General features: G+C 43.1%; 1 protein-coding gene across 1 annotated transcript in view; it reads right to left on the minus strand.

The window, feature by feature from the left end:
• Window positions 1–14,222, minus strand: part of bsna (bassoon presynaptic cytomatrix protein a) — a 122,061-nt gene that overhangs the window by 57,886 nt on the left and 49,953 nt on the right. Inside the window, exon 5 of the mRNA XM_070910281.1 lies at window positions 13,815–14,142. Coding sequence (XP_070766382.1) covers window positions 13,815–14,142 — 328 coding nt within the window. The remainder of the gene's footprint in view (window positions 1–13,814; window positions 14,143–14,222) is intronic.

A 14,222-nucleotide genomic window follows, 5' to 3' on the forward strand; every position in this document is an offset into this window, starting at 1 on the left:
CCTCTTACGTTGCGTTCTCTTGCAGATGCATGTCTGTCACAAGTCATAACAAAGTGTTGTTAATTTCTTCTTCATTCCCCAGATGTAGGTGATGATTCGATGATGGAAGGAGACTCCGCTGATGCTGACTTTTCACATAATATTCTTCATTTGCATCAAAGATCAGGATCAACAGGCATGCGCATCTTGACCTGTACAGCACCCGTAGCCGAATCAGTACTGCTGCCTCGAACACTGTTCAAACTCATCTTTTATACATTTAGGCATACATGGGATCCTACTATAACACATGAGTCTGTAAAGTTATGTCTCCCTAGGGTCCCCCAAAACCCCAAAACCGATGATAGACAAGTTATTTGCACAGCAGCCTAGGGGTTAGGAAAAGAGACCTCCATAACGCCTACATACCAAGGAGACCTCATCCAAACAATAATGAATCTTATAGGTATGGGGCCCCAACATCTGCTCAGTTGTTCACCTGGAACATTTGCATACGTGGCAACTTTGTACTGTATATCATTTTATGAGAAGACTACTTTTATGAGTAGTGTCAAATAATACACATCAAAAGCCAACAAGAATATGTCGAAAATCTGATGGCTCAGAAACATCCACTGCATTGACCTAATTTTTACAAATGTGCAAAACTGACTTATGTTCAGAAAAGGTATCAATGCCAGTAATCACAACGTAATTGCAACTGTAAGGAAAAGCTGGGCCAAAAGTAATACTACAAAGAAAATTTCAATGCTAGCAATTATTAAGTGCAAAGTATTGATAGGTCTACAGATTCAGGACAGAGATATGTAAGCACAGAAGTTTTAAGTCTTTAAACATCAAATAGTACAAATAGCAGACCAAAATGTTCAAGAACAGGAGCCAGAGCCTTCAGCTATCAAGCTCCTCTCCTGTGGAATCGGCTCCCAGTTTGGGTCCGGGAGGCAGACACACTCTCTACTTTTAAGAGTAGGCTTAAAACTTTGCTTTTTGATAACGCTTATAGTTAAGGGCTGGCTCAGGCCTCCCTGGACCAGCCCCCTAGTTATGCTGCTATAGGCCTACACTGCTGGGGGACTTCCCATGATGCACTGAGCTTTCCTCCTCTCCCTCTTCATCTTTGCACATTCATCACAGTCCAATGCATGTTACTAACTTTATTTCTTCTCCGGAGTTTCTTTGTGCTTTCTCGTCTCCCAGGTTGCTGTGGATCGTGGTCCTGGTACGCCTGGGTGCCGCTGCCATGGGCCTGCCTGACTCTCATCACTACAGTTATTATGTTTAGTCGTAGTTCTGTTACTATTAAAGCTGCTATTACAGCTGTAACTACTATTATCAGTCATATTTCCAGTATTATTATAATTATAGCTGCTATTTCTACTGCTAGTGCTGCCATACATCTCTGCCTATCTGTCTGTCTGTCTGTCTGTCTGTCTATCTGTGTCTCTACGTCTATCTCTCTCTCTCTGTCTCTTTCTGTCTGTCTGTCTGTCTCTCCCCCTCTCTCTCTCTCAAACCCAACCGGTCAAAGCAGATGACCGCCCACCTAGAGTCTGGTTCTGCTCGAGGTTTCTGCCTCTTAAAAGGAAGTTTTTCCTCGCCACTGTCGCCAAAGTGCTTGCTCATGGTGGGAACTGTTGGGTCTCTGTAATAACATTATAAAGAGTCTAGACCTGCTCTATTTTGTAAAGTGTCATGAGATGACTTTTGTTGTGATTTGGCGCTATATAAATAAAATTGAATTGAATTGAATTGAGAAAGATACATTCAAATATTAAAGGCGTTCCTAATTTGGGCATCACATTGAATCTGTTTAATCTCCTTCATGGAGCTCAGCACATTAGTGTAATGTCAAGGATCGGTTGGAAACCTGTATTTGGGGTCACATTTTTGAGAAACACCAGTCAGAATGACTGGCAGAAATGAACAGTTCAAATACTAATTGAATTTGCTAACTTGACTGGAATTCAAAATGAAGTTCAAAATATTTGAAAGAAAACTAACCATCACGTGTTTGAAAGACAGGTCTACCAGTGGTTGAAGAGGTTATGATGACATACATAGACAGTAGAGAATAATATTGTATCATTTGACTGTCACCAAGCTACAATAGATTTCTGTGTTTTCTGAGACAAAGAGATTCTGTTCCTGATTGTGAAGATGAATTCACATAAATGTTCTCTAAACAAATGAGACATAATTTCCAATTGTGAATACATACCACCTTTATAAGTTGAGGAGAGTTTACAGTTAAATTACTTTTTTTCACGACCGCGTCATGATTTTGATGACCAATTTGATAAATAACTGGCTGAGAAGAAAGTAAAAGAAAGCCAACAGCACATGCAGGAAAACTTACTTGTCATGCAGGTTTCTCAATACATATTGTATGAATTCTAAATAAAAACGAGAGGAGTTAGGTGTCCTGAATAAGTCAAGAGCTCTGAGAGAGAGAGCAGTGGAAGAACTAAGAAAATAAGTAAATGGAAGAAAGGCTGAAATAAACAAGGTTTAGTTTCCTGCAAAGATGTGATAACAAAAGAGGACAATTTGCAAAATAGAAATAATAGGAGAAATGTAACAGAGAGGAGAAAGAGAAAACGAGGAAGAGATGTAGAAAGTGGCAAGGCTATATTTACACTCAAAGCAGTGATCAGAGAGTTGCCAGTTTGAATCCCACCTGGGAAAATCTGTGTGGGAGAGAGAGGATGAGAAATGAGGCAGAGAGGACGAGATGAAAGGAACAGATGGAGAGGAGGCGGGTGGACAGAGGCAGGGAGAGGTGGAAGAGGAAGGATGAGAGAAGGAGGAGAGGAGAGGATGGCGAGCAGTTGTATTATTAATTGCAGTGAGATGTCCTAAAATGCATGAACGAACCATCCATCCATTAGGAGCTCTGACGCTCCTGCTGCTGCTGTCCTCCTCTATTTTTATTCTGAATACTTTCTAAATCGAGAAGCATGACTCACTCCATCCTTATGTCCTACCTTTGACTCCTCTCTCCTTGCCACCTCTCCTCATTTCTGGCCCTTAGCTACATCTCAAAGTCTTTTTTAGTGCATGGCAATAGTTTTGGCCTGATATGAATTCTTGAAGGCCAACACTGTTATACCCATTTAGACACATTCATCTATACAAAAAGATGATGAAGAGTTATTGCACTCACTTCGGGCTATCAGAAATAATCAATATTTATATCAAATAATAGAATTAACTTGCATTCAATTCAACCTCATCCTGAGACAAATCTGGGAAAGAGACAAATCTGCAAGCTCATGTTTCATTTGCTCGGGCATACGCATCTGGCCCGCTCCCATTCAGACAGATTTCCAGTCGACCTGGATTTTCATTAACAACCATGGCTCCCGCTGCTGTAGTCTGTGTACATTTTTCTGTCACTCAGCACTACATTGCATGTTTCGTTGCTCTGATTGGTTGTAGGTCTATCCAATTATGGCCAGAGGCATTTTGGTCTGCGCCCGTTGATAACGCCTCTTGATAATCGACAATGAGAGCTTCCTGACTAAATCGCATTGGCGAATTGGTCTGATGATGCCAGGCTAAGTAACCATAATACTTTATACACAGAAACTACATGATCAAGTTCTTTATAAATTAAATGTTTATTAAACTACCAACTACAAATACCTGCCCTACTTTGCACCAAAACAAATTCTCTGTAGCAAATACATGGTAGCAGGAGTTGATTGGGCTGGATGTGCCAGGGAAGCTTGTACACAACCTAAAACCTGTCTGGTCTCATGTGGTGTGAGTCTGTAATCCATTACCTGGAAAAACTTAGGTCAAGGGAGAGGTCTAACAAATATGATGCTACAATCTTGATACTCTTGGGATAAACAAAACCAGATGGACCAATTCATGATCAACCAAAACAAACACAGGGAAAACAGTCCTTTGGGGCGGGATGATTACTCTCAAGAAGGGTGTAGAGAAGACACTAATAGAATAGAAACCCATTAATAGCAGGTTGATAAAAGCCAGATTCAAAGGACAACATGCCCACCTAACACTTATCCAATGTTATGCGCCCACCGATGCTGCCAAAGAAGAAGACAAAGACCTATTCTATAACATCCTCCAATAATCTACTCTTAGTCTGTGGAGTTCCAAAAAAAACAAACGTTGGAAACAACAACTATGAGAGAGCCATGGGCAAACAGGGACGTGGAGAAATGAACAACAATGGTGAGATGCTAGCAAGATTCTGTCTAACCAACAACCTGGTTATTGGTGGCAGTCTATTCCCTCACAAGAACATCCACAAGCTGACGTAGACTGGCTCTCCCCAAATGGTAAAGACAAGAAACAGATTGACCATTTGATGATCGATGGCAAGTAGAGACACTTGCTGAGAGATGTGCTGATGTCTCCAGTGACCACCCCCCCGTAACGCTGTAACTGAATAGCGAGGGCTCCCTCAGCTAAAACTATTCTGATTGCTTTACCTGTGAAAACAAATGAGCATGTTATCCACTTTTTACTTATCTCTTGTAATAGAATGCATGCCGAAGTTCAACATAACCAATATTTTTTTTTCTTTCTACAGAATCATCAACATGTCTGCCAGCCTTCGAGTCAGACTGCAAGAAGAAATATGCAAGCTTTCCTTGCTCTCAGGAGTCCCTCAGACTGTGAAGGAATTGAAGTGCAGTGGAGTCCAAAAGTCTGAGACCATAGTGAAAATCTCAAATATTTTCACATAAACCTGGAAATAATGGAATATAACTGAGATTTCACAAATACTTAAAAACACAAGAAGTTTGACGTAAAATGAAGAAGAAATATTTTGACTCTGTACTATTTCTAGGTCAGCAATCAAATTTAAGCAAATTCATGGCATTGACCAGCTACAGAATTGTATCCCTTCCATTGAAGCATGCGTTCAGATGACACTCAGATGGCAGGTGGATTTGATCCACTCATCAGAGGCTCGTTCAAATAAGTCAGCTGGTAGCCAGTGTTCACCTGTTATAAATCTGGCTGTGCTTCAAGTTTCCAGCAGATCATTGCTTCTTAAGTAGCATTGTGATAGTGGGAAACATGGCATCATAACTAAGTGAAAGTGTCAGAAGTCAAATTGTTATTCTCAGCAAAGGGGGGTTCTCTCAGCATCAAATCATGGCTAGACTTAAAGGTTTCTAAGGGAGCAGTTCATGGAACTCAAACGCTTTGCAGAAACCAGATCAGTTGTATCCAAAGCACGATCAGGGAGACCAAAAATGACCACACCATCAGAAGATCAATACATCAAGCTCAGTTCCCTGATAGATAGAAAAGCAACTTCATCACAGATACAGAATTTGCAAAATAAAGAACGCAAGACTCCAATCAACAAAAGTACTGTCAAAAGAAGGCTGCCTTGTAGTGGTCTCAGAGGACAAGTAGCAGTTTCTAAACCACTTCTCAGAAGGGGAAACAAGGCCAAATGCTTGGGGTGGGCTACGAAATACCAGCATTTTACTGTGGATGATGAAAAGTCCTATTTACTGATAAATCCCTGTTTGAGATTTATGGCAGTACCAGAAGGGTGTATGTAAGGAGATGAACAGGAGAGAGAATGATACAGCAGTGTATCAAACCAACAGTGAAACATGGTGGCGGGAATATTTAAGTCTGGGGAGTTGGACACCTGCACCGAATCGACTACACCCTGACCAAGGAGAAGCACCACTCCATTCTTCAGAGACATGCTATACCCTCTGGTTTGCGTATTTCTGGAGAGGGATTCATACTACAGCAGGATAATGACCCCAAACACACTTCAAAGCTTTGCAAGAACTACTTGAAGACCAAGGAGTCCTGACTGTCATGGACTTTCCTTCACAGTCACCTGACCTCAACCCCATTTATGAGGGCACTTAAAGACTCAGAAGGCCAAGCATTCTGGGACATCACAAGAAGCCTTTTGGAACATTGTCAAATCATGCTGGGATAACAAGGGTCATCAGGTTTTGCACAAACTTGTGGAGTCCATGCCAGCTGAAGTGTATGCTGTCATTAAAGCAAAAGGGGACATATCAAATACGAAGATTTTCTGAAATTCCTGTACATTTTCAAAGATTCAACCTTTCACTCAAATTGCTGATATCATCATTTGGAATAGAAAAAAATAGTATTACATTTGAAACAAATGCAAAATAGAAGTATCTTGACTAGTGGTCTCAGACTTATGGACCCTACTATATATTGTACAATTACAGAGATATTTGAAATTGAACAAGATTTTAGCACTTTTATGCAGTTCCAAGACCAAGGTTTTGATGGTCATGAAATAAAAGACAGAGACACCATCAAGGTGGTTCTTGCTGAATTAACATTTAGAGATTCTTTGAATGCTAAAGGGCTCCTCTCTTCGTTCTGTATCTCAGCCAGCTCTGTTTGAAATACCTACCTTTTCCCTCGACACTGAGCTCTTTCTATAAGCTGCAAATGAAGCTCACAGAAAGGACGGAACCCTACTCAACTGTCCAGCAGGAAAATCTAACATTCTGGACAAACTAGCATAGAGCCATGTTGTCTACAATGCCTATCCTTAACAAGCACAAAGGGAGTAGATTACTGAGGCTCTGGTTACAAAGCACCCGTGTTTGAGGGACCCAGTATTCTTCAATGGTTTATATGGTTGGCACAACAGCCTGAAGTACAAGCTTGGCAATTACAGAGCAAAGGTGAAACACCTTGGACTACCATTTTCTTTGTGCTTTGTCGCCTCGCAGGTTCCTGTGGATCGTGGTCCTGGTACGCCTGGCTGCTGCCGCCATGGGCCTGCTTGACTCTCATCACTACAGTTATTATGTTTAGTCGTAGTTCTGTTACTATTAAAGCTGTTATTGCTATTATTAATCTCAGCTATTATTACAGCTGTAACTACTATTATCACTCATATTTGCATTATTATTATAATTATAGCTGCTATGGCTACTGCTAGTGCTGCCATACATCTCTGTCTGTCTGTCTGTCTGTGTCTCTACGTCTATCTCTCTGTCTCTTTCTGTCTGTCTATCTGTCTCTCCCCCTCCCTCTTTCTCTCTCTCTCTCTCTCTCTCTCTCTCTCCAACCCAACTGGTCAAAGCCGATGACCGCCCCCCCCCTAGAGTCTGGTTCTGTTCGAGGTTTCTGCCTCTTAAAAGGAAGTTTTTCCTTGCCACTGTCGCCAAAGTGCTTGCTCATGGTGGGAACTGTTGGGTCTCTGTAATAACATTATGAAGAGTCGGTCTAGACCTGCTCTATTTGTAAAGTGTCATGAGATGACTTTTGTTGAGATTTGGCGCTATATAAATAAAATTGAATTGAATTGAATTGAAATTGAACAAGATTCCCGAAAAAATGCCTGTCTTCCTTCTGTCTATTTCCTGTTTCATTCACTTCCCCTGAACAGCCACAGGCCTTAATCAACATTCACATACCGGCACATAATATTCTTCTTTTGATCTGCATGTGTGTAACAGTTTTGATGGTGTTGATTTCTCACAGTCTAAATAACATTTTGACCCATTCTTTCTCTTTGCTCTGTGTATGTATGTTTATCACTGTCCTGTTAGTCTGACTCACTGGATGTTGTGTTGGGATAAGTCTGCCATTGACTGACTATTTCAGGCGGAATTCTCCTCCCCTTCCGCTATCGGCGTGTTACCGTTTTGCAAGGGCACCACATCATCTGCATCTACATCTTGGCTTTAGCGCTGCCCAAATTGTTTTGGTTGGATTGGTTTAAAGAAATGCACACAAGGCAGAGTGTGGAGAAAGGTCTGACTATGCAAGACTACTGTCCTGTACACAATAGTAGTGCTTATATATAACCCTGTATATTATCTCTAGGTCTGTCTTGAGGCAGTGACAGTACATTACAGTACAGTGCTATGAATAACCATACTCCCCAAAGACCCTGAAGGCGTCATGCTGCCTCAAAGTGAATGAACACGAGTCATTCTCAGTCTGCCTCCCTGACTGACTAATTTACACGCATCCCTGCTTCTTTCTGTCTTTCCTTTTATCTGTTTCTTCCCTCAATTCTTCTTCCTTCTGCTCTCTTCTCTTTTCATCCATTTCATCCTTTTCATTCCTTACAGACTAGTTTCCTTCCTTTTCCTTACCCTCCTTCCTTCTTTTTTTTATTTCCTTAATGACTGCCTCTTTTCCTCATGTAATTCTTTCCTTCCCTGTATCTTAAATAGGACTTATTATGCTCATTTCCAGCTCTATATCTTTATTATGGGACACCACTAGAGTAGCTTTGCATTATTCACAGATCTAGTCCTTATTCATGTTATTGTGGCCCTTCATGCAGCCCCTCAGTTCACCCTCTGTCTGACACAAGCCGTTTGAGCTTCTGTCTCTTCAAGGCCCGCCTCCCTAAAAGCCCACTTTCGTCTGATTGGCCAGCTCCCTGCAGCCCCCGAGGGGCAGGGAGAAGCCTCTGTGCTCTGCGCAAAGCCCACACTGCTTCATACTCGAGCCGCTGTGCTCGACTGCATGACAGCTACAGTAACTTGGAAAATAGAGATATGGGGCAGTGAATTTGATGAACTTACTTTTAATCAGGCCACAAATGAGACAAGAAGTAGGTTGGAAAAACGATAGATGCTGCTGGAGCTGAGTGTTTCTGGGGTCTGGGCATCACTGATTACTGTACAAAAACACAACTTTATTCACTGATTTTGGTGAAACTCCATCATTTTATGGAGAAAATGTTTTCTTGTTTTTCTCTCTGATGTCCTCCAGCTGCTCTGCCTCAACTCTGTGATTTGCAGAGTTTCCTGATGGACAGACTCCGAGAGTCCATTGGTTAGAGTCAGCTAACTGAGAGCATAGATATAGATATATATCTATGGCTAAGGGGACTGCTAGATGCACAGCTAACTAGCGAACAGCAGCTACAGTTAGCAGTAGTTAACGATGACTTTAATAACAAGTAAAGCCATCTGTCCATCAAGAAACTACCTACTTTCCTTCACAACAGAAAAAGCACTTTCTGTGAGACATACTGAACAACCTGAGCAGCAGTAAAGAGTAATCCTGAGCAGAGCCGCCGAATAACTCAGACAGACTGAGCGGGTGGATGAGCGCGTCCCTCTACTTCGTGGGCGTGCTGTCACTGCTGTGCCCTGAGCAGATGACCATCTGAGGAAATCCGTTTTATCTTACGTAATACACTGCTCAAAAAAATTAAAGGAACACTTTGAAAACACATCAGATCTCAATGGGAAAAAAATCATGCTGGATATCTATACTGATATGGACTGTGTAATGTGTTAGGAACGAAAGGATGCCACATCGTTTGATGGAAATTAAAATTATCAACCTACAGAGGGCTGAATTCAAAGACACCCCGAAAATCAAAGTGAAAAAATGATGTGGCAGGCTAGTCCATTTTGCTGAAATTCCATTGCAGCAACTCAAAATGGTACTCAGTACTGTGTATTTCCCCCACGTGCTTGTAAGCATGCCTGACAACATTGGGGCATGGTCCTAATGAGACGACAAATGGTGTCCTGGTGTATCTCCTCCCAGATCTGGACCAGGGCATCACTGAGCTCCTGGACAGTCTGAGGTGCAATCTGGTGGTGTTGGATGGACCGAAACATAATGTCCCAGAGGTATACTGATATGGACTGTGTAATGTGTTAGGAACGAAAGGATGCCACATCGTTTGATGGAAATGAAAATTATCAACCTACAGAGGGCTGAATTCAAAGACACCCCGAAAATCAAAGTGAAAAAATGATGTGGCAGGCTAGTCCATTTTGCTGAAATTCCATTGCAGCAACTCAAAATGGTACTCAGTACTGTGTATTGCCCCCACGTGCTTGTAAGCATGCCTGACAACATTGGGGCATGGTCCTAATGAGACGACAAATGGTGTCCTGGTGTATCTCCTCCCAGATCTGGACCAGGGCATCACTGAGCTCCTGGACAGTCTGAGGTGCAATCCGGTGGCGTTGGATGGACCGAAACATAATGTCCCAGAGGTATACTGATATGGACTGTGTAATGTGTTAGGAACGAAAGGATGCCACATCGTTTGATGGAAATGAAAATTATCAACCTACAGAGGGCTGAATTCAAAGACACCCCGAAAATCAAAGTGAAAAAATGATGTGGCAGGCTAGTCCATTTTGGACCGAAACATAATGTCCCAGAGGTGTTCTATTGGATTCAGGTCAGGCGAGCATGGGGGCCAGTCAATGGTATCAATTCCTTCTTCCTCCAGGAACTGCCTGCATACTCTCGCCACATGAGGCCGGGCATTGTCGTGCACCAGGAGGAACCCAGGACCCACTGCACCAGCGTAGGGTCTGGCAATGGGTCCAAGGATTTCATCCCGATACCTAATGGCAGTCAGGGTGCCGTTGTCTAGCCTGTAGAGGTCTGTGCGTCCCTCCATGGATATGCCTCCCCAAACCATCACTGAGCCACCACCGTCATGCTGAACGATGTTACAGGCAGCATAACGTTCTCCACGGCTTCTCCGGACCCTTTCATGTCTGTCACATGTGCTCAGGGTGAACCTGCTCTCATCTGTGAAAAGCACAGGGCACCAGTGGTGGACCTGCCAATTCTGGTGTTGTATGGCAAATGCCAATCGAGCTCCACGGTGCCGGGCAGTGAGCACAGGGCCCACTAGAGGACGTCGGGCCCTCAGGCCACCCTCATGAAGTCTGTTTCTGATTGTTTGGTCAGAGACATTCACACCAGTGGCCTGCTGGAGGTCATTTTGTAGGGCTCTGGCAGTGCTCATCCTGTTCCTCCTTGAACAAAGGAGCAGATACCTGTCCTGCTGATGGGTTAAGGACCTTCTACGGCCCTGTCCAGCTCTCCTAGAGTAACTGCCTGTCTCCTGGAATCTCCTCCATGCTCTTGAGACTGCTGGGAGATACAGCAAACCTTCTGGCAATGGCACGTATTGATGTGCCATCCTGGAGGAGTTGGACTGCCTGTGCAACCTCTGTAGGGTCCAGGTATCGCCTCATGTTACCAGTAGTGATACTGACCCTAGCCAAATGCAAAACTAGCCAGCAACAGCCAGAAAAGATGAGAAGGGAAAAAATGTCAGTGGCCTCCACCTGGAAAACCATTCCTGTTTTGCTGTTTTGGGGGTCGTCCCATTGTTGCCCCTCTAGTGCCCCTGTTGTTAATTTCATTAACACCAAAACAGCTGAAACTGATTCACAGCCCCCTCTGCTACTTAACTGACCAGATCAATATCCCAGAGGTTTAATTAACTTGATGCTATACTCTGATTAAAAAGTGTTCCTTTAATTTTTTTGAGCAGTGTACTTTCACGGAAGTAGACACAAAAAGCAGTCTGAAGACTGAGCTTTTGGCTCACAGGGATTACTTTTACATACGTTTTCCTCATTATTTGGCAACTTGGTAAAATTTAATAGGAATGAGAAAAAGCACAATAGGTCCTCCTTAATATATCTCTTTCCTCTTGACTTTCTTCTGTTCTTTGACTTCCCTCCTGTACTATTACATACACTCTTAACACTTTCCTTCTTCCTTCCCTACATACTTCCCTATCTTCTCCTCTCACTATCCTCCTGTCTTGATCAGCTGGCTCCTATTAAAACCAAAATAGTCTCATTTACACACTCAGCTAGTATACTCCTGAACTCCACCAAATGAAATCCAGCAAGCGCCAGCTTAAAAGACTCTCAGCAAGAAAACTGGTTTAACGGTGCATCTCCAAGCTTACAACGACTACCTTCAACAATTCAAAATCGCTCTCACCACAGCCCGGTCCACCTACTACTTACACCTCATACAACCTGGCTCCACCAACCCCAAGGCTCTCTTTTCCACAAGGAACAAACTTCTCAAACCCAGTGACAATACCACCAATTCCTTCACAGTTAACAAGTACAACTCTTTCCTTTCATTTTTCCAGACAAACATTGTCACCATCCACAGCAACCTGGCCACCTTACCAACTGCCTCACTGAAATGAAATCATGGATGCAAGCCAGCTTCCTCAAGCTAAACTGTGATAAATCAGACTTGATCATCATCTGCCCCAAATCCCTCACCAAAACCACTCACAACCTCTGCCTCACCATCGATAACTCCACTCCCTCCCTACACAACCTTTCCTTTGAACACCATGTCAATCAAATCACTAGAACAGCCTTTTTCCACCTAAAAAACATAGCCTGTCTCCATCCAACACTCTCCTTCTCTGCTGTCGAAACTTTGATCCATGCCTTCATCACATTCAGAATTGACTACTGCAACAGCATTCTTTATGGAACATCATCCAAAGTCCTCCAGTAAATCCAGAACTCTACTGCTCGCCTGCTCACCCACTCCTGCTCCCGCAACCACATCACCCCTGTCCTCCAGAACCTTCACTGACCCACTGACTTGTCCCACAATGGATCCAAATCAAACTCCTTCTCCTCAGCCATTAAGCCCGCCATAACCAGGCCGCCTACTACCTCACCGATCTGCTCCACCACCACACCCCTTCCCGCAGAAAAGCCATGAAAAGCGCTCTAGAAATAAAATGTGTTGTTGTTGTTATTATTATTATATTATCACAGTGGCTCCTTCAGGTCACATTCAGGTCAGTTGTACACCTAAAAGTAGTAGGGCATGACCTGTCTCTGTTAGAGCAATAGTTCAACTCTCTGTCTGCAAGGAAAGGCTGGTCAAGGTGCAGCTGTCCTGATAAGGCAAGGCTGTCTCAATCGTCTAGGAGACCAAGATCGAGGGCGATAGGCTGCCACCTGGGCTCAGACTCAACATTGACTTTTCCTCTAAGATATACACTGAATGTGACGTAAAGTGACATACAACGTGACTTACATTAACATAGGTAAGCATAGTTCCTTGCTTAAAATTCAATACCCTGTGGACTCTTCTGGGAAGGGTTAAATACTCCTCGGCAGGAATTAACCTTAAGAATTGAGGTGGCACTACACTGTGTAAACGCTGTGATGCTGATCTCTATTCTTCTTGACCAAGCTTCAATAAATGCTTCTAAGACATCCACGTCTCCTGAAACGTCTTCACTCATGAATTAACCAGCTCTCCAGATTGCCATCACACTAATGAAATGACCAAGGATAAATGACTGGAATGAGACTAAACCAAGCTCAGACCAAGATCCAAGTACCAAGGTGCAAGGCACATGTGCTGTAAATAAATGTATTCAGTATAATACCCATAGCCAAAAAAAAACAAGAAGGCAGAGAGTGAAATATTAAAGAAAGAGATAGAAAGGCTAATGGAAGACTAAAATAATGAAAAGTTGTGAGTCAAGCAGGATTTAATAGGAGGATCAACAGAGCCGGACATATTGAGGGGGTAGAGAGGTAGTTAGATGGAAATGAAGAGAGAGAAAAAAAACAAATACACAACTTACAGCTATCACAGAAAGACGGAAAGAAAAAGGAGTCCTTAAAAGAACAAAAAAGAGAAAATCAGAAATTAACTGCAGGCCTTTAAATACTGATGATGATCAAAGAGCAACAACGGAGAAAAGATAGTTCAGAATTCCTCAGAGGAAAGAGAAAGATGAGAGGTTCAGGTCTAACTGCATTCACACAGTGAAGAGGAAGAAGTCCAGCAGTGGAATGAATAGCAATTTCTATTTGTGGTGAATGGTATCGATTGTCTGGGCGGAAATAATTCTTAATGTGTGTGTGTGCAAGTACAGTTCTTGTTCCTAATCATACAGTATGTGAATTATATAGTAAAACTTGTTTTACTAACTGAAATACATACAAGCCTGTATCTGTGTATGAGTGACTTTGTGTACAGTGTTCTGTATGTATGTGTAACACTCCTCTTACCTCCACCAGATGTGGCGTGGGGTTGAAGCCACACAGGTTACACACTTGGCTGTGACATTGCGTACAGGTGTTATAGTTGGGTGGGTCGGAGCTGCTGATGTTCAGCTCTGTCTTACAAAGAGGACAGTTCACTTTAGGCCTCACAGGCTCTGGAGCAGGCACAGGAGCCACCACGGGCTCCTGCTTCTGCAACGCTTTCTGCAGATAAGCAGGTGATTGCTGATGTTGCTGTCCTTGCGGCCCTTTTTGATGATGCGCAGGCGACTGCTGTTGCGGCATTCCTTGTTGATGGGGCATGGTCGGCTGCTTCTGGGTTGGTGCATGCGGTCCACCCACTTGGGGAGTTCCCATTTGGCTCGGTGTATGAGGACCCCCCATTTGGCTCGGTGGATAAGGGCCTCCCATTTG

The sequence above is a fragment of the Enoplosus armatus genome, chromosome 8 (assembly GCF_043641665.1).
Source record: "Enoplosus armatus isolate fEnoArm2 chromosome 8, fEnoArm2.hap1, whole genome shotgun sequence".
NCBI classification, from domain to species: Eukaryota; Metazoa; Chordata; class Actinopteri; order Centrarchiformes; family Enoplosidae; genus Enoplosus; species Enoplosus armatus.